This window comes from Eptatretus burgeri, chromosome 16 (assembly GCF_056783735.1).
Source record: "Eptatretus burgeri isolate ZD-2024b chromosome 16, Ebu_testis_v1, whole genome shotgun sequence".
Taxonomy (NCBI): Eukaryota; Metazoa; Chordata; class Myxini; order Myxiniformes; family Myxinidae; genus Eptatretus; species Eptatretus burgeri.
Genome location: NC_140976.1, coordinates 758,814 through 780,331, shown reverse-complemented (window position 1 = coordinate 780,331; position 21,518 = coordinate 758,814). Strand labels below are relative to the sequence as shown.

At 44.0% G+C, this 21,518-nt stretch overlaps 1 protein-coding gene across 4 annotated transcripts in view; it reads left to right on the top strand.

Moving 5' to 3' along the window:
• Positions 1-20,159, top strand: part of LOC147010296 (uncharacterized) — a 60,624-nt gene extending 40,465 nt beyond the window's left edge. For all 4 annotated transcript variants that reach the window (XM_085860707.1, XM_085860708.1, XM_085860706.1 and 1 more), the window contains exons 8-13: positions 6,469-6,557; positions 11,218-11,455; positions 14,155-14,293; positions 14,713-14,866; positions 15,349-15,553; positions 19,550-20,159. In XM_085860707.1, coding sequence (XP_085716833.1) covers positions 6,469-6,557; positions 11,218-11,455; positions 14,155-14,293; positions 14,713-14,866; positions 15,349-15,553; positions 19,550-19,805 — 1,081 coding nt within the window. In that variant the 3' untranslated portion in view covers positions 19,806-20,159. The remainder of the gene's footprint in view (positions 1-6,468; positions 6,558-11,217; positions 11,456-14,154; positions 14,294-14,712; positions 14,867-15,348; positions 15,554-19,549) is intronic.
• Positions 20,160-21,518: the final 1,359 nt, after the last annotated feature.

Here is a 21,518-nt window from a genome sequence, read left to right as displayed (position 1 = left end):
CGGTTTCCTCGTCTGAAGAGTTACTTTCCCAGTCAAAATACTACCGAAGATCCTCGACTTTGATGGCTCCAAGAACACTTTGTAAATCCATGGACTGAAATTTATCTGACATTTTTCCAGTTCATTCTGAAAAGGTTTGTCGACGCTAACAAGATCTTTCAGTTCGAGGAACCCTAAAATTCATTGCATCGAGACAGAATTGACAATCTTTCTACAAGGTTTGTTGGGTCGCTTTCTGAAAGAGGAACATGGATTTCATTTAATTTCAGAACAAACCTTTCTTGGGTGTTCAAATGACCAATCTGATCTGATGTGACAAGCTCATCTCTTACAACCTGAGATTGTGAAAATCCAAGATTATTGTCATGAGTTCCATCTTCTATCAAGAGGCGTTCAAATACACACTCTCCCATTTCCCACTTCAGGATGATGTGATCTGCCATTCGAAACTCATTGACTTTTCCATGCGAAGAGAAACAGAATTTGACGATGTGAGATATTTTGTTGAAAGAGTCACCCCATTGAAAGGCAAGCTGTCCAGCAAGGAAGATGATCTATAATCTGTATGATGAGTTCATGGTGTACGGAATACTATCAGACACAGCCATTTGTGATCCAAACCAAAAGGGGGGGGGGGGACAAGACCTGGTGTGAGAGATATCGTTGATGAGAAAGGCAGACGGAGAGCCACGATTTTGCTTTCAGTTTACAGTGGATCAGCACGTACTTGTCCTCCCTCATAGTAATGCCGAAGAGGAATGTTTCTTCTCACAATTTCGCAAGAACACGATTAATTTCTGAGGGTGCTTGTCAAATGAGGTCACCCTGCCTGCTGTCCTCACATGCAAAACTAACTTATCTTGCAAAACCCCGCGTCATAAGTTTGATCCACTGAGAGATCTCACCAGAAAAGCCTGTGGGGAATACAATGCAGAACACAGTCACATGAAGTGACTTGTCTGTCATGTCTCGGCCATCTCCTGATTGATGTCTGCTTGCGTGGTGTTTCATAATCGTTGAGATGAGTTGATACAGTACTTAGACTGAATGTGAACATTTTAGTTGAGTTCTGAAAAGCTGCAACTCCACCTTGTCAAGCAACGACGATCTCAGGATTCTGGTGTATTTTGTGTCACTGACAACCTCTCAAATCGCGTTTTCATCACGTTCGGTGAACCTTTTACGTGCTGCATTGTTTACGGCCGCATGGTTCCCTGTTGCTTAATTTATTGTGAATTTCAAGTGGTATTTACAAAAAAACACAACTTGGGTGTCAAGTGAGAAGAATAACTAAAATTACAAAAATTGATTTTTGGTTTCAATTTGTTTTTTTTAATCTCGTTGCAAATCGAAAATCGCATCACGCAAGAGGTTAATAAATAAATAAATAACCCCCACTTTTGATTCGCACCAACCCCTTTTTTTTGCCTCCAACTTGTCATGCTTGTAAACAAATATGAGTGAAATGTCGTTTTTCACTTTGCTTATCACCTCCCTCACCGAAGGTGGACGGAGGTTATGTTTTCACCCGTTTGTCTGTCTGTTTGTTTGTTACTTGCAAAATCGAAAATTTGCAAGTACTGTCGGACCCCGCTATTCGTGGATTCGCGAATCGCAGACCCTGTATATTCACGGTTTCTAAAATGCGGCCTTCGACATTTGCGGTCTTGTGCTTCACGTATTCGCGGTTTTTTTGGGGGTTTTTTCACGTGCATTCACGGTTTTTGCGTGCGTATTCGCAATTTTTCATGGCATTTTTGATTTTCCCCTTATAAATCATGAACCGCCGGGAACCGATTCCCCCTTTTTCCATTGAAATAATGTCCCGCTCTTCACCGCATTTTCGAGGAGTGTATCCTCCGTGATTAGCGGGGTCCGTCAGTATAGTATATTGTTTGGTCTAATCTGTTATTAGTACCCTACTGTTTTCCCTGGAGGGGACTATCGGATTGTTTTCCGTCCGTCTGTCCATCCGTCCCACCTGTGGTTTTTTTCAGGCTTTTTGCAGAGAACCTTGAACATATTCCACTGAAACTTGATACATGGCTTTATTGTGATAATTACAGAACAAGTTGGAGTATGAGGGCATTTCGTCAATTTTTCAGAGTGATGCTCTTTTGCACTTGTAAAATACCACATCGGGAAGGGGACATGTATTGCAAAGCAATTGTTGCTCTTGTTTTGTTTGTCTGTCTGCTTGTTTGTGCATGTCATTCACCTACATGTCACATTTTACCCCGATCTTCATGAAACGGAAACACCTGGTAAAGGCAGTGACAAGCTGGAACCCGATTATTTTTTCGATGAGTAGATCAAAAGATCAAAGGTCAAGGTCACATAAATCGTTGATTTTTCAACCGACTTTCTCAATATCTTTGAATAGGCTTCTACTGCATTCAAAACTGAAAAGCATGGGTGGACGATGAACCCTCATCGAGGTGAAGTCTTGGTCGACCCCTGCAGTCAGGTTAGGTTAGGTATGGGGGCATGGCTGGAGTAGTACGTTGCTGTGTCTAATTTCAGCCAGTACTCCAGCAGCCTCCGTCTGGCGATTCCCTGAGTAGATGCCTGGCCCGCCCCCTTCTGCTTGAGATGCCGATCAACCTGCTGCAACCATTAGACACGAAGTCAGCCCATTGGCCTCCTCCTCCACTCACGAGCCTCCCTCGCTGAGAGAATCTGCTGAGCAGGATCAGCGACAGGAAAATGAGCCACATGTCCATACGGCCGCAGCTGACGCTCAGACGATGCAGGTAACAAATCTCATTTGAGTCTCTCTCAGCAACCGCTCATTGGACACAGTCAGACGAGCAACAGCCAAGCCAAGGATTCTGCGAAGATACCTCGTAGAAAAGAAATTAAGTCTCCGTCTCAGATGCCTGGTCACAGTCCGAGACACATCCATAGAGCAAGACAGGAAGCACGAAGGACCTGAAGACTCGGACTTTTGTCTTCCTGCACAGTTACCGACAGCGCCACACCCCGTGATCCAGGGAATCCATGACTCCCCATGCCTGACCCAGACGTCTGTTGATCTATGGTTCACAGGCAGCAGAGACATAAATATCACTGTGAAGGTCAGTGAATCTCTCCGTGTCTTCAACATCCTCACCACAAACAGGCACAGACAGGACAGCAGCATCCAAGATGTCAATGAACGCCTGGATTTTAGTTTTGACGCAGGAAACCCATAATCCCAGCAGCTCCGACTCCTCATTCAGCACCTCAAGGACCCCCAAAAGGAGATCCAGTCTCCGCAAAGATGACTGCAACATGTACAAAATCAAGGTCAGAGATCTTGTCATTCCAAAATGATGCTCCGCAGCTTGATCTCTTCGACATCCTCTCCAGAATCCAGTCCATACAAGCGCTGAAAAGTGTGGGGGCCAGAACACACTCCGACAAACTCCAGTAACAACTGGAAATAAGTCAGAGATGGCACCACCACATCTCACAGCACTCTCAGTTCCAGAGTATAGTTCAGACATCAGATCGATCAGATTTGGTGGCACCCCACAAAGACCAAGAATCCTCCAGAGGGCTTCCCCATTCACTGGATGAAACACATCGCAGAGATCAACATCGGCTGCAAGCAGCCTGTGCAGAGACTCTCGTCTGCGTTTGGTGCGGACCCGAAAAGCAAGGATACGGTCAATCGTTGACCTCTTTGGTGTAAAGCCTGACTGCTCTGGAAGCTGCTGCTCCAGGAGATGGTGGCGAATGCTGGCAAAAATTATCCGAGCAAAGACCTTCCCCAGCACTGAGAGCAGCGTCACCCATCGGTATTTGTTGCAGTCCTGGTGATCACCATTCCCTTTCCAGAGAGGGGCAACAAGGTTCTCTTCCAGTGAGTTGGGATGATGCCTTTATTCCAGGCAAAGCACAGAACTGCATGCAATGACATCAGTACAGCATTTCCACCAGCCTTGAGAAGTTCAGCATGGATGCCACCGATCCGAGGAACTTTACCCCAATTTCAGCCGGTTCAACACAGTGTGTCTTTCCACAAACAAAGGTGGACCACCGTCAGTTGGAGTCTCAGCAATAGGGATTCTTTGTGCACGGGGGCATTGTCATGCTGAAACAGGAAAGGGCCTTCCCCAAACTGTTGCCACAAAGTTTGAGAGCACAGAATCGTCTGGAATGTCATTGTATGCTGGAGTGTTAAGATTTCCCTTCACTGGAACGAAGGGGTCAAACCTGAACCATGAAAATCAGCCCCAGACCATTATTCCACCTCCACCAAACATTACAGTTGGCAATATTCTATCGGTCAGGTGGCGTTCTCCTGGCATCCTCCAAACCCAAATTTGTCCGTCGGACTGCCTGATGGTGAAGCGTGATTCATCACTCCAGAGAACGTGTTTCCACTGCTCCAGAGTCCCATGGTGGTGAGCTTTATATCACTCCAACTGACAATTGGCATTGTGCAAGGTGATCTTTGGCTTGGGTGTGGCTGCTTGGTCATGGAACCCCATTTCTTGATAGCTCTCGCTGAAAACTGCTTGTGCTGATGTTTCTTCCAGAGTCGGTTTGGAACTCGGTCGTGAGTGTTGTAACCGACGACAGATGATTTTTCCCACGCTACGCACTTCAGCAGTCGGCGGTCCCATTCTGTGAGCTTGTGTGGCCGACTACTTCACGGCTGAATTGTTATTACTCCGAGACGTTTCCACTTCACAATAACAGCACTCACAGTTGACCGGGGCAGCTCCAGCATGGCAGAGATTTGATGAACTGACTTGTTGGAAAGGTGGCATCCTATGACGGTGCCACATTGAAAGTCCCTGAGCTCTTCAGTACGGCCCATTCTCCTGCCAATTTTTGTCTATTGAGATTGCATGGCTGTGTGCTTGATTTTTATACACCTGTCAGCAATGGCTGTGGCAGAAATAGCCAAATTCACTAATTTCAAGGGGGATCCGCATACTTTTGGCCATGTTGTGTACCTTTTCGACATGTAGACCTTGAGAGCACTTTGCACTTTTTCGACCCTTTCGACCTCTAATACCCCTCAAGACCCCAAAGACCCTTTAGACCTTTACAACCCTAAGATCCTTCAAGTCCTTTGAGACCCCGAGGACCCAGAAGACTGCAAGGGCCCTTATGACCCCTCCGACCACAAATATCGCTCATACCCTTTTGGACTGTGCGAGGAGCCGATTCCCAAGGTGCGAGGAGCCGATTCCCACGGGGCGAGGAGCCGATTCCCAAGGTACGAGGAGCCGAGTCCCACGGGACAAGGAGCCATGTCCCACGGGGCAAAGAGAAAGGTCAAGGTGACAGTGACATTATTTGCATGATTTTTGTCATGGCTGTCAGGCTACCACCTGACGCCTTCTCGTTTCTATGTTTGTCTGTGAGTGCGATAACTTGCGAACACTTTCAACTATCTTCGTCAAACTTTACCAGAGGATTCCAAAGGACAAAAGTGAGGTCGTAAATGTTTTTTGACTATATATGTCAAAGGTCAAGGTGACAGTGACGTCATTTGCATAGAACATCTACACCCAAAAGTGTTTGCGCAACTTGACGTCAAACGTGACACAAATGAGTTGGAAAACATCACCTGCAAATTCCGAGCAGATTTGATGATCTGATCGTTATTTAAAGACCAGATTTCTTTCGGCGCGAGGTGAAGGATGTTACATTTCCGTAATGGCGGCAATCCGTTGACTTATAAAGTTATTTGAAATTTAAAGATCATTTGCATTTTAGGTCACTGTTTTCAACCACCAATTATTTTGAGGTCAACATAGGCCAAAAGGTCAACGTAGGCCTAATTTCTAAAATTGTCCATTTTCATCCGATTCACTTGAAATTTGAAGAGTTGTTTCATATTTGGTCATTGAATTCAACCACCAATTATTTTTGAAGTCAAATTTGTTTTCAGGATTTTGCAATTTTCGTGCTCGTCACGATGTCTTCTTCTTCTTCGTTGTTTGTTTGTCAGCAGGATATCTCAAAAAGTTATGGATGGATTCAGATGAAACTTGTTGGACAGGTTGGACATGTGACGAGTACGAATCAATTCGATTTTGGGTGAAGATCCCGATCCGGATAAAATAAATTATTTTTAATTTATAAAAGTGATTCTTCACAATTGAGAGATTGGGCCAAAAACGAAATGTAACATAATATCTCAAAAAGTTGTGGATGAGTTTGGTCGTTGATAAGAACAAGCTGATGACATTTTGCTTCAGGTCCAGATAGATGCAGATCAAACCCATCAGTGGGTTAGAAAACCTAAACTGTTCTGCTTGGGGAGGTATGTGCATCACCGAGTGCCGTTCTCGTTGTTGTCCGAGGATGGTGCTTGATTTGGTGGTTCTGCTCCTCTTCTGCAAGTTTTGTAAACCTTACTATAATATAATTTTATTTTTATACTCTTCAGTGTGCATGTGGGAACTGGACTCTGAAATGAAGAGTGAGCACTTCCGCGTCACAGTTTTATTCCTTCTTCCACAGCCTCGACTGTTTCATTGTGGAAGATCACATTGAGTTGTCTGGAAATGAAGAATTTTACCGTCCTGCACTGTCGGTTCTTGCAACTTCAGGTATGTTCACGTGCTTAGATTTTCTGTAAACATGTTGAGGGACAGCTCAGTGTTTCCTCACCTATTCATTAATTTATTTGTTTGTTTATTTTTATTTTCTCTTTACAAGACTGAATTTCAGGGTGACTGAGGGTATGGACTGGTCGTGGGGCTGCAGGGTGACAGTTTTATTCAAGAAGCTCAGGAATGTACGATCAGGAAAAGACGAAACTGTGCAGCTTTGCTGTGTGTGTGTGTGTGTGTGTGTGTGTGTGTGTGTGTGTGTGTGTGTGTGTGTGTGTGTGTGTGTGTGTGTGTGTGTGTGTGTGTGTGTGTGTGTGTGTCCCATATCTCCAAATCCATAAAACCTAGCAGCTTGAAACTTTGCATGCATACTGAGGGACCTCCAAGGAAGTTCAAGAGTGGGATTTTGGGTTAATTAAAACATCCCTTTTGAAGATAATTAACAGCTTGATTTAAGTACGTCCTTTATCAGGCGATCCTCGGCCACTTCGCTCCGAATGGGGTCTTAAGGCCCATCCTGAGTTTTCTTGCTGGAGTCTGAAGCTGCTCAACCATGCCTTGACTTGGAACAGGCCGCAACAATTTCTTTAAGTTAAAGTTTTTTTTCTTCACTTTACTCGCGAACTTTGTCGAATGCCTTGCTCATCATGGATATGGATCGCTGGGTACATTGCAATGCTCATGAACGCCCGGAGATGCCAGCGTTTGTGGCTTTGTCATCTCCCCTCATGCCAGAACCTTGGGAATATCTTAAACGAAAAAGAACTACAAATTTAAGCTCCAGATTTGAACTTAGCGGCAATGCCAACTGCTAAAAAAAAAGTGTTAATTTGTCCAATTCGGACATTGCTTGGGTGTTTCCGGGTGCACGGGTTTTCCCAGCAATGGCAATCGGTAATCGTTTGCCAAGCCAGGCGTTCCATTGGAGTGCTTGCTTGAGTGCTTGAGCCACTTGGCGAGCACTCACCAAGCTGCTTGGTTGTTCATTTCACAACCACGAGAAGTAAGACCATCGCTTTGCTCATGGAAATACCAATCTTTACGTATTTGCTCAAAAAAAAAAATATCAGAATAAAAATGAACATTAAACATTATTTTTGATTCACCTGGAACATCGTTGTCAGTAGCTTATGGCAATGCGCGTCGTCCGCCCACAAATACATTCAACTTCTTTGAAACTTCGCATACGATTTCGATGAAACTTGAGCACAATGTTCATCACCGTGTGTGTGCCAAAGTTTGTTCATGGCATTAAAAAAATCGGGCCCTCATGGGGTATACGTGGGTTGTCCCCCAAAATAGGTATTTCCTTTCTTCTCAGAAACAACACATGCAGTTCTGATGAAACTTGACCACAACGCTCATCAGCCGTGATGTACCAAAGTTTGTTCACGGCATTTTAAAGATCCGGGTCTCGGGGGAGGGGGGGGTGGACAGTTGACGGAGGGAGTTCATGGGGGGGGGGGTTGCTCTTCCAAAAGAGATATTTGTCTTCTCAGAAACGACACAAACATTTCCGATGAAACTTCATTGAAACCTTCACAGCCCATGGTGTACCAAAGTTTGTTCATGACATTATAATAAATCAGGCGCAAAGGAGATGTAAGGGGGGGTTGCCCCCCAAAATATGTATTTGCTTTTTTCTATGAAACGACACACACAATTTTGATGAAACTTGACCACAACCTTCATCACCCGTGATGTACCAAAGTTTGTTCATGGCATGAAACAAGAATCCATAGATATTTGCTTTCTTCTCCGTAACATATTTTGTGGGTCATCCATGCCTATCAGTGGTTCCCTGGTTATCTTCTTCAGCAGCGACCAGGTGAGCGCCCAGGTGCATTGCCCCATGTTTATTTTTATCGAGGTGGTTTTGGTTGTATTGTCATTTATAAGCAGCTGGAGGATGTCTGTGGAGTTGTATTTGAAAATATTATGTCTTTGTCGATGAACTTTCTCTCCCTCTTTAGATGAGGACAGAGTCTAGTAGACAGTGTGTACATCATTTTAAGATGTGGACAGAACAGGAGGGGTTGGGAACACGAGATTTGGTGGCAAACTGAGATTGTAAACATTCTGCCTTACCTCGGGAAGAGTCTGCAGGACGGTCGGTTCAGATGAGGGAAAGGATGGGGGGAGGGGGGGAGAGTTAGACCTGACAAGGTGCCACCATGACTTTTAAGAAGGAGACTGTTTGAACACTTCATTATTGACATTTGTATGATGATATTTTCTGGCTTTCCTCAGGATGTTGTGAGGCAGATAACAGCAATTTCTGAGAGGAATCGTGCAAATGATGGTACAAGCATCAAATTTGGCACATTTGTTCTCCAGGGGATTCTAATCAAATCTCCCTGATTTTGGCCATTTGAAAATCGAAATTTTGAAAAAAATTAAAAAAAGTCAAGATCACGAATCAATGTTGGATGCTGGCTGAGATTGGTGAATGTTTCAGAAACATCATCAAAGACGTTCCAAGTCTGCTATGCAGTTTTCTTCCCTTTACCGCGGAAGGCAGACACGACGTCACATCCAGTGATCGCATGGAAGTATGGGATCCCTCTTGCTTTCTCAGGCCCTATTGCAGAAACTACCTCATGGACTGGAATCCATCACACCTTGGCTCCTTGGCCAAAGGAAATCCACATGTTCTCAAGATCTAGTTCCTGTAAGGATGGCAGTACAGATATTCCTATGACTAGTACGTCCGTGTCATTAGCCTTAATGATAATGGACTTGCGACCATCTGTCGTTGCATCCCTGGCGTGTACAAATATTCGAGTGTCAGCTTCTTCATGACAACATGGAGACACAGCATCCAGTTACTTCCTTGTGTTGCTCATGGCATCTTCTCCTTTTATGACAATGACTGTGCTTGTCGTCTATGCTTCACACATCTTTTCCGCAAGGAAGTGAAACAGCTCATTCTTGTTGCTGTCATCTCGAAGAAAGCTTCTCCAGTTACTTGGGGTCTTACTGGTTCCTGTCACTCTTCTTTTGATTCCTTGCCCCCTTTGCGACCTTGCCTCAGACTTCAGACTTTACTTCTTGTACACATCTAACACTACGTCCACCCTCACGTACCTGGCATCATGGGATTCCACCTTTGGGATGATGTCTTCTTTCAGCATCGTCATCAAATATCTTTGAAGTGCGTAGAGGTAGGGCATTGATAAGTGCTGAGCCATCAATGATGACTGCATCTCCCCTTGGTTCTCTGTCTGGGATGTTCACTTGCGCTTCAAGAATTTCAGCCAGCTGTGACTTCAAAATTTTTTGAAGTTTTTTTTTTTTTTTTTCAAATTTTTCAAGATTTGGATTTTCAAATGGCCAATTGGGAAGATTTGATCAGGAAGTCCTGCAGAACAGAAATGCCAAATTTGATGCTTGTATCATAATTTGCACGATTTTTCTACTCTCTACTACACTAATGGACGAATTTATTTGCGAGCTTTACGGAATGAATGAAAGTTGCTTTCAGTCGAGTTAGCTTTCCATATTAAGAAAGCAAGCTTCTCAATCACAACCACCTCCCCACGGGATTTAGTGTACAAGAGTCTACAGCATGGATAGGAAAGTCACAGATGGGATGGGCTCAACCGATTAATCAGAGAAAGTAGACTTTTATCAACGTATTCCCTTGTGCAATCAACATCAGGTGCCGTGGAGATGATGGTGCAATCCTTTTTGAGAGAGGGAAGATTTCAATCCCTTCTGGTTGTCCTTTGTGAGCAGACATATCCTGTATCATTGAGGTTGCTTCCTTAGTATAGTATGGACAGGTCAAGAGTGACAGAGAAGGAACAGCAGATCTTCGATGTACATTTGGACATTACCATGACGTCCAGGCAGGAGGATGTACCACCTTCAGTAATCTGTTTTGGGAAATTTGCAAATTGTGTCGGACTGACTTCATCCATCTTTGTCAGTTCATCCATCTTCGGCTGCTTGGTCTCGTCCGAGGTAGCAGGGAACGGGGTCACGAAACCCACCACGGGTGCATCAACAAAAAAAGTAAGTGATCAAGATAATGGGGTTGTGGTTTAAGCTGAGGATTGTGGGAGACACATTGGTGGTTGTTTAGCATTTGATGATTGTGACCAAAAAATATGGGCACAGGAAAATAAAGTTTCCTTCTTTGCATGATTTAACGATTAAAAAAAATATAAGGTCTTTCCCAAAAAGCCTATTTCCATATTACAAGCACAAATTGGTGTCATTTTAGTTTGCTACACCCACTTATCCTTCCTTCCTCTCCCTCACTAATTGTGGTCACATGGTCTCGAATAGCATCCAGGGGGAGTGTTTATCATCATTTGCATGTTTTTTTTTTAATTTAGATGAGGTGACAACAATTCCTCCACTACTTCACTCGCTCATCACTGCATTAACAAGATGTATCATTCTACTGAAAATCTACTTTTATAAACTCTTTTTACTTGTTTGTTTATAATCTGCTCACCATTTGGTAGTAGTTTGTGAAAATGTCCGATGTGAATGAAACTGAATATTTACATGTGACGAGATGAAATTGGTGGAGCTTTATCTCTTCACAGAAAAACACAGATGTCATGCTCTTCTGTATGCGGATTCATTTTCTCAGTTTATTTTGCCCGCCATGGTTTCTTTTTCATCACTGGTCATTTACTCTTAGACGGAGAATCATCTCGACTTCTACCACTTAAACAACCAAAACAAAAAAACAACTTAAAAGAGCGTGGGGCTCTCGCGGTGTCCCTCACATGTCCGGTCACTCGACCGGCTCGACCCCATTCGACTCCCGCACAGAAGAAACCCAGGCACAATAAGAGAGGGAAAAGAACTGCAAGTGATGTGGCGACTGAATTCAAACCCGTGGTTTCTGAGGCCTCTCAAGATGATCGTATTGGAAGGTGAGAGGAACACTTGTGCCTTGCACATTACAAACTAATGTCAGCTAATTACAAACCCTGTTTTATGGAAATAAATTCCAAGCCTTGGATGAGAGAGCTGATTGCATTGTTTCAAAAGTTAAAGTTCATTTGCAAATGAACGTGATTGATTTAATGTTAAAGATAGTTTGTTTATGTTGGTCTTGGTTACTTCTTGAACGAGGTCGCTCAAAGAGTTGACCCCAGAGCTTCAGCGGAATGTGCAGTGCTCCGCCAGATCATATGTACATGCCGATTGACAAGCCTATGTTCTGGCTGCCAGAATGTGTGATCAGCTGATACAAGATGTGCCTCTCGGAATGCTTCCCAAGGCCGAGGCGATTGCTGTCCTGCAGCATGGCTGGAAAGCCTGTGTGATGACATGGTCGCCTGCAGCCCTTGCCTCCCTCCTGCATACTTGCCGCATGCAGGTTCCATTCTCTCTGTGAGGAAGGACCACTTGCTGGCACAGCTTCTTAAAGGCGATCATGATGGGGTGGTCCGGTTGATGTTTCCGCATCCCTTATCTGGGCCCCGGCAAATGTTATTAGCCCACCTGACATCCATGATCTTTGTAAAACCATTTGCGAGGGCGTCACCATGGATCTCGGTTTGCCGACCTGCATGATTGTGGTTGGCTGGCAAGGCCTGAGGCCACGGATGGTAACTTGGCCAGATGGAATAATGGCGTTGAGTATTGCAACACCAAGTATGGTGTTGGCTTACTGGTTAAGGTGGCTGGTTAAAGGTCTTAGGGTCTTGAGTTTGAGCCCCTGTCATGTTGTTAAATAACATCAGGTGGGTTGACTCAGCCTGTCTTCCTTCCAAGGTTGACAAAATAAGTACCAGCTTACTGGGAATAGAGGGCACTGCATCAGCGGCACAGCTGCACTCCCAGTAATAATGCAATCAGCAACCTCAGGTTGCACATGAAATAAGAAAAAAAACCTCAAACCATTCCAATCATAAGCAAACTATCTTTAAACTCGTAAATGATACCAATCATAAACAAACTATCTTTAACCAAAAAACAATAGCAATTATCAACTGGAACGGCACTCGTTGAGTGCATAGTCTCCCCTCATCCGTTTCTTTTGAACAAAAATACCATTGTGACCTGAACAATGAACATGCTACTATTATGGCCCATATTCCCGTATCATCCATACACCCTATTATGTCACATCGTTTCTTGGTATGGGTTATGAACGTCATGAATTTAATTCTTCACCCACATACGGTCATCGATCAGAAACAAGAAGTTTCAGATTTTTCAGATATTTCAATTCAAACAATTATGGCTGGAATACCACTTCACCAATGACATCATAGTTATCGCCCTATAGACCCCATTGGGAGTTGATGACAAAGTATGCCAAGTTTCGATTTAGTTTTTTTTTTTTTTTTTTTTGTCCGTTGAGCAATTTTGGAGAAAATTATGTCCAAATTTTTTCCTTTAATTCAATATAGCTGTCATGCCATATGACCTATGACATCAGAGTTGTCAATATAATAGTTTCTACGGGAAGCCCCTCCTCCAAAAGTTTTGCTTTGATTGTACAAGTGGTTTTTGAGAAAAACATTTTTAAAGCAAAAATATATATGTCCTATTAATACATTACAGCAACTATTGGTATATTTATATGAATATTTTGTCTTGAAAGCAGATCGCACAAATTGGTGAAAAAGCAAACTGAGTAAGTCGCTGCCAAAAAAAAGAAACCCTGTGGACTGTATCATCATGGCTTGCAAAAGGAGGTTTTTCTCCAAAAACAGAGCACGGCATCACACTCAATGAAGTTCCACTTTCTGAAAATTAATCTTTTCTTAACTCGATATAATCGTCCGAACAGGAGAAAAAGTTAAGTTTCATGCTTTTGCTTAAGTAAATACATTTAGTTATAAAACATACACAATACGTTTTGAGGTGATTCTTCACCATTGAGAGATCGGGCCAAAAACGATGTGGAGCACGATATCTCAAAAAGTCGTGGACGGATTCGGACGAAACTTGATGGACGCGTTAGGTGTGTGACAAGGACGATTTGATTTGATTTGGGTGAAGATATGAATCCAGATCCTGATATGAGAATTTATTTAATTTTTCAAGGTAATTCTTCACCGTTGTGAGATGGGGCCAAAAACGTAATGTGGTGTGATATTAAATAAAACATTGGGAGATTACCCACCACAAGCATCGATTACCCACGATACAAAAGCATTACCCACCACAAGCATCGGTGTTCTCCTGGGTCAGGCATTGCTTGGCGGAGGTATTCTCTCTACCGAGTGCTCTTCTAGTCTATGATCGTTGTCGTTTGAGGTTAAATATGTTTTTGTTTTTTTGGCAATGTTTTTGGAAACCTACTCTGTGGATAATACGCGTACCAATGGGAATCCATCAAAGGTCATTCCCAAGTGGATCTAATGTACTTGTTTGCCTGTCCTACTATGAGGGGGTCTGTTCGCTTGATTTCCGTGGGGTACATTGCACCACCAGTCTATCGTTGAATCACTTTGTACTTTTATGAAGTAAGTAAATCTATTTCCATACATTTGAATGTCCAATTGCTGTGCACCAATTTCAGGCCCAACTTGCCTTGTTTTGATGGTCGCTGAGCATCGTGAGATTTAAGGTGACTACGATACCACATGTTACTACGCCTTACTTGCGTATGCAGACTGTGCAAGTTCCCTGGATGTTTCCTGTTAGAAATGGTGTCACAGTCATCGCTTGTCGTCCGACATTTCCATCAATCCCGTCAAGATCTCACCGTGAGGCTCTACTGCCTGTACAACGATTCCGTGTTTGAGGGCAAGGTATGACTCTCTTAATTTTTCTTTTTAACAACAACCACCACCCTTCCCCCACACGTTTCATGACAACACCCCCATTGTTGGATGCATTTGATGAACTCTTCATCCCACCATCCCCACCCCGAGTGAATTTATTTAATTCTGCTGATTTCTCAACATCTGAAAATCATCCAGACAAGCAAAATAATAAAAATAGTTAATTATGGAAGAGAATGAACTAATTTCTCACCTGGTTTGCTGTATGAGTACCTTATTTGATGGTTTCAGCCAAGATTGATCGGGTCGGTGTTTCAGAGAAGATGGGGGTTATAAGTGGGGGTTGGGTTGTGAGGGGGTTCAGGTGTCAGGTGCAGAGAGAGAATAAGGTACCTGGGGAATGGTGCACTGGGGTGCTCAGACTTTCCTGTTTCTCATGATGAAAGCTCCCAGATGATATGCCAGTGACGTGGAACCAAAAACTCCGTAAGACGGCTGGGAACTGCATCTCGAGGTTGCATTTGGGAAAGAACAGATCTCGATCTGCTCGCATCGAACTCTCTGAGAAGGTGTGCGACACAGCTGGTACGTCCCTGCGAGGTGTGCACGTTTTATTTATCGTGTGAACATGGTGTAAATGAGGCAAACTCTTTGAGAACGTTGGGTACGTGTGGCTTTTATGTGTGAAAACCGATTTACTTTGTGTTCTTTGTGGAGAATTGAAAGCAATTTGTGTTGGTGTTGAATTTTGTTTTGAAAGTTTGAGACCGTTCCACATCACACGGAGATGATTTTCACTTTCAAAAGTAAAATGCTATTTGTTATCCAGGGGAAAATGGCAGACGTGGACAGACATGTGCCTGCATGTGAGGAATTTTTTTACTTGGCAGGAAAGCAAGTCCATTTTAATGGATATAATTGGGAATAAAAGTCCTCAAACATTTTCATTGAGATCATGAGATTGAAAGAGGATGTTTTTGGAGCCCAAGGTTGTGGAATCAACTGTTATGACTTTGTGCTGTGACTGTGAGGAGGTGCAAACAACTCTTCATTAAGTGTGGATTGTTGGTTTTTACCCTTAGACCGACTGCGCGACACCCTCATTCACGAGATGTGTCACGCGGCTTCGTGGTTGCTGTACGGCATTCGAGGTGGTCATGGCCAGATGTGGCAGTTGTTTGCGAACAAGGCCTGCTTGGTCCATCCCGAGCTACCTCCCATTACGCGCTGTCATTCGTACCAAATCCGTTACAAATTTAATTACTGCTGCACAAGCTGCCAGAACAGGTACTTCCTCACAAACTCCACCACGTCTTCGCACACCTTTCCACACACACTTTTTGTGATTCAGAGTTCCATATTTTAGTGGAATCTTCGTTTTGCTGACCATGTGTTTTCTATGTTTTTTAAAAAAAAATTGGTTTTGTGCGTTTATGCATGCAGGAATGAAAAATTTCCACGTGTTTGCGGATTTTGCCATTTTCTGAATGAGTAAATAACTTGGGGATGAGTAAAGGCGAAGTAAACTTCGGAATATTCACTTATTACTTGGTTATAAGTTCCTGCCAAGCAGCATTGCAATGCCTGTGTTGTGCCAAGACCCAACAGCCTTAAAGCATGCGGTCTCACCCTTATGAGGCTGATTGGCTGGAAGGAAATAATTTGGCGTATTATTGCACGGGTGGAACTCTTCCGCATGTTTACGGAAATCCATATCCGACCCGATACGGAGGTTTCCGTATTTTTATCGTCGGATAAACATTCCACAATTATTGGGAATGTAGGTGCTATTCCGACGTACCGATTAGTTTGTTGACCTAGTTTATCTGCGTGCGGTGCAATGCTCCCGCATCATGACCATGATGATGTGAATTACTCCAACGGTAGTTTTTATTACGAGGGATTTTTGTCGAAGTTAGCCGGGTACAAAAGCTTGCAAGCGCGTTGCTGTGATCAGATGTCTGCCGAGCAGGAGGATGTCTGTCTGTCTGTCGGGAAATACAGAAATAGTATCCTTTGTTCATGTTGGATTTTCCCAGCGCCGTTCCCTCCCATATGGGACTTCCCAGAAAATATGGAAGTGCCGTCTTTACGCTGCATGTCGTAAAGGCTCAATTGTACTGCTGCACACAAATACAAAACATGATGATGTCTGTTGGTTGCGGTGAAGTTTGTGACCACGTTGAAACGAAACCAATACATCTTAACAAGGAGGTTTGACGCAGGAGGAGGCCATTTGGCCATTATTCTGTGCTGCACCACCACCGCATTAAATAAATCCGTTAGGCTCTCGACTCATTTTCATTGGGGGGGGGGTGGTGATTAAGGATGGTTGTGGGAGGCAAGTGACAGAGAGGAGGCAGTATTGAAGGTGTGGGAAGGATATTTCAAAGAGCTGTTGAACCAGGAAGGAATCAACGGCAAGCTGGAGCTACCATGTTAGGTAGAGTGGAAAGTGTAGCTTGTGGAGATCACAGAGGACGAAGTGCGGACGGCATTGAAGAGGATGAAGAAGGGAAGAGCACCAGGCAATGATGAGGTGTGTACAGAGATGATAATTGCAGCAGAAGTTGGAGTCAGTTGGACGAAGTGGCTGTTGAATGTCTGTATGAGAGAGGGTTCAATTCTGGTTAATTGTGCCGATATGGAGGGGGAAGGGCGATGTTCAATGCGCAGTGAAGTACAGGGGTATTGTGCTCCTAAATCATGCTATGAAGGTGCTGGAGAGGATGCTGGATGGGAGCATAAGGAAGAGTGTGGAGATGGGGATCAGAGAGGAGCAGCAGGGTGGATGTTGGTGCTGAGTCATCCATCCATCCATCCATCAGGACCATACTCTGTGCAGAGCGTTGGTGCTGCTTTCGCAGTCTCCATGGCTATTGGGCACAATCCTGGATGGGTTGCCACTCTGACACAGGTGCTGAGACAGCTGGTGGAGAAGAGGTTGGAGGTGCAAGGTGAGATGACATTGTGATTTGTGGACCTGGAGAAGGCCGTCGACACTGTCACGAGAGAGATGGTGATGGTTACACTGAGATGGATGGGAGTGCCGAAAGCAGAAGTTCGGTTGGTGGAAGGGATGTACAATGGAATAAAGGGAAGATTTTTGGTTGGTCCTGGGACATCTGAGTTCAGTGTGAACATTTGTTTGAGGCAAGGAATCTCTCTCAGCCCATTCATGTTTCTCCTGGTGATGGATATGGTAAGCAGGAAGGTGAGCTCGAGAGGAAGTGGGGGAGGATTCTGCATGTGGACGATCTGGCATGTGTGGTGGAGTCGGCAGGAGATGCAGGAAGTACTGGGGGAGTTGAAGTAAGCATTTGAGAAGCACGGGCTGAAGATGAGTATGGAGAAGACAGAGGCTATGTGGGTCGGGCAGCAGAGAAAATAAATATCAGATTAGAGGTGAAGGAGATCAGGCAGAGAAATAGGTTTGAATATTTTTGGGGAACGGGGATGATAAATCCGAGGAAGAGGTGTGGAGGAGGGTTCAGGTCGGTATGAATGCATGGAGGAAGGTGGAAGGAGGAATGGCAGATGTAAAGACATCAAAAAAATTGAAAGGGAAGGATCTGATGTCATGTGTAACACCAGCCTACCTTTATGGTGTGGAAACGGTGGCACTGACAGACACACAACAACAGAGGCTGCAGGTGTGTGAGAACAACTGGGTCAGGGGGACTGTGGGTATGAACAGGGGGGATAGAAGGAGAATGGATGAACAGAGGGAAGATATTGGTGTGCAGATGAGCTTGACAGGGTGATTGGTGAAATGCTGGCTGGGATGGGCTGGACACTTGGTACGGATGGGAGAAGAGAGAACGGCAACGACAGCAGATGGGTTGAGGGAGCAATGTACGAGGTAAGGAGGTTGACCGTGGTTTGAGATGGGAGGATGGTGGTTGGAGAGTGGAGAGTGGAGAGGCTTGGCTGTGGACAGAGACAGGTGGAGGGGTAGTGTGGTGATGGCAGGGCAGAAGCTTGGTGCCATCAGACCTCACCCCTTATAAAGGGAAGAGGAGTTGAAGAAGATAATGGACACATACAATAGGCATGAAAAACGAATGGAATGCATTCAATAGGGTGATGCAATAGCCGCTGGAGAAAATGGTGGTACAAACCGGAATTTTTATCTACACACCTTTAAACCTTTTTAACATCTTTATTCAAATCGAATTATATACTTGAAGACCGTTTCACATAAATTGCCTTCGTCGTACTCCCAAGAACCATGTTACATATCGACATGTAGCATGAGATGGCATGGCACGTGGGATTGTGTATTATGAGTGAAGAGGAGCCCGCCAATATGGTCATGTGCATCGGTGATGAAATGTTCATGGGGATTTATTCACCAAATTAATTTACGAATTTTCCGTCAACACAATATCCTCGTCAAACTCTCCAATATCATCATCATCACCATCATCTTCATCAACTCGTCTTTATCATTGCTAACATCATCATCATCATCAACATCACATTATTGGATAAAGTTTGTCATCGTCTTTATTAAAAGTGTTTTTTTATGATCTTATTATCTCAAGAAAACTAAACTTAATGTTCTTAACACAGGAAAATAAGCCTGATGTTGAGTTAGCAGTGAAGGGGGCTGCCTTACAATCTTGCGGTCTTGAGTTTGAACCCCTTTCGAACCGTTTAATAACACCAGGTGGGTTGACTCAGCCTGTCATCGTTCGGAGGTCGGTGGAAAGGAGTACCTGCTCGCAGGAAACGAGGCACTGCATCAGCGGCACAGCTGCGCTGCTCGCAATGATGGATCCAGTAACCACAGATTGCATCGGAAATAATAAGACACTTTATTTTATGTTCTTGATAACGCTTTTGTTTATGAAAATAAACATCACAAAAACAATGCACAAACACATTAATTAACGGTACAGCTTAGAAAAAACAATTAAAGCTGTGGTCCTGAACCCTATTTTCCCCATTACCCCCAAAGTTTTTGGATTTGCGGTTCACAGAGAAGGCAACCCCCACGAACGGCAACCCCCCCTCCCACCCCCACCCCCAAACCTTCGCACAACAACAATTTATTGTATACCAGTGGATCTGCCTCCTTGGTGCAGGTAACTCGTGATGATGAGTTTAATGATCAGTTACAAGTAACAACCATTTTGGGATGTATGAGATTGTGAAGTGACCTCATCTGTGTGTCGTAAAATGAACTGAAATTATAATTCTATTTCCAAACAAATGTCCATTGTTATGACAAACTCCAGGGTAACTGAACCTGTACGTTTCACCCTCTGATGACTGCAGCATCGGCCGACATTCCAAGTCGTTGGACGTGAACCGGTTTCAGTGCGGGTTGTGTGGTGGAAGCTTGCGGCTCGAGAGTCCAGGGGGCACACCTTGCCGTGCTGCACCGCTCGCACCTTTTGCACAATTTGTGAAGGACAAGTATGCAGAGACACGGAAAGCCAACCTTGGAAAGGGGCACGGTGAGGTGATGCGTTTGCTCAGTGAGGCATTCTCGACCAAGTTGCCCCTCCAGAGTGCTGGGAACCATTCTTGATTTGTCAACCGGTTGGCTCCGAGAGGTTCGAAGATCAATCGATGTGCACATATGGAGGATGGTTGCTCTGCTGCTGCTGGAATTAGAGATAGATACTGTGTGTGTGTGTGTGTGTGTGTGTGTGTTTGTGTGTGTTTGAATTTTTGTGACCAGATGTGTGAGGTCATTCATTTCTTTTTATCTTTAACATCCTACTTTATTTACGTTCTTTATTTCTTTATTTACCTTGACATTGTATTTGTTTGTTACTTGTTTGCATTAACATTGTATTTGTTTCCTTGTATTCACTTTCCACTCATTTATTGATGTTAACATTGTATTCATTCATTTAATAAACATCGTATTTGATGATTTACATTAAAGTGATAATTGTTGCCATTATCAAAACGAGTGCATTCCCGTACGTGCGTGGCCGTACGTGCGTGGCCGTACATGCAAAAAAAAAACTTTCAAACCACGTGCCAGAAACAACAACCACACAGGCCGTTCCTTTGCTCTCGCGTGCCGTACGTGCAAAAAAACAACAACTTTCAAACAAACACACACGCCATTCCTTCGCTCTCGTAAACGACGTAAAAATTGGGGCATTGTGTTTATCTATAAATGCGCATCAGAAATCGAGAAATTATTAGAATACACAAAGTCATCACTGTCCGGAAGTCCGTACGTTGTGACCCATTACGGGTCACGCGGCTGAGGTTCTCTTCCCCATCGGCCACGCCTACGCAGAAACATGTCATGTCATTGGTTGGTAAATAAATGGCCGTAACTTGGGAAGCATTTGTCCGACTAATATCAAACCTTGAAAATGCACATCCTCAGGGCCCCAGCAATATACCTGGCAAGTTTCAATTAGATCGGACCATTGGTTGTCGAGAAACAGCGGTCACACACACACACACACACACACACACACACACACACACACACACACACACACACACACACACACACACACACACACCTGGAATTATAGATAGATACTGTGTGTGTGTTTATATATATATATATATATATATATATATATAAAAAAAACGTTTTTTGTACACGTCGTCGAGGGTCGTGGAAGAGCTTGAACCCAAAATGGATCAGGACGCAACATAACAAATGGAACAGCAGGAGAAAGAGGAAATGATCAGACGGAGAAACAAGGGATACAGGAAATGAACAAATGAGGTTTGTGGATAACGCCGCAAGGGGTAGACAAGATGGATACAGAAGCCAAATTTTGGGAGGGTCTTAGTTGGTTTAACGGGTGCAGAAAATATCATGGGTTTTGATGGATTGGGGATGATTTGAGATTGTAGTGAAGAGCTGTCTTGAACACCTGGAGGGAAGGATGAAATTGAACCACGGACAGGAAAAAAAGGAACAAATGAGTCGATGTGAGCAGTGGTTGGGGATTTATTAATTTTCACCGGAAAGGGGTTGGTGGTGGACCTCGTGGGGTTGGTGGGGAGGGGGAGGGGGAGTTGGGGTTCGTGGCTTTCACAAGAGAGAACACAGCTGAGAGTGAGACCCAAGAGTTTGAGTGAATGAACTTCTTCGAGCAGATTGTTGAGGAAGCTGTTCAAAGGGTTTGCAGTATGCTCAGAGAGAGGTATCGATTTATAGATAGATATTTCTCAGGGTTGAGACATATTCAAAGTGTTTGACCAGTTTGTGATTTTTTTTTTTTCAAGATATGAAGAGAGGGAAGAGGTGTTCGTCACA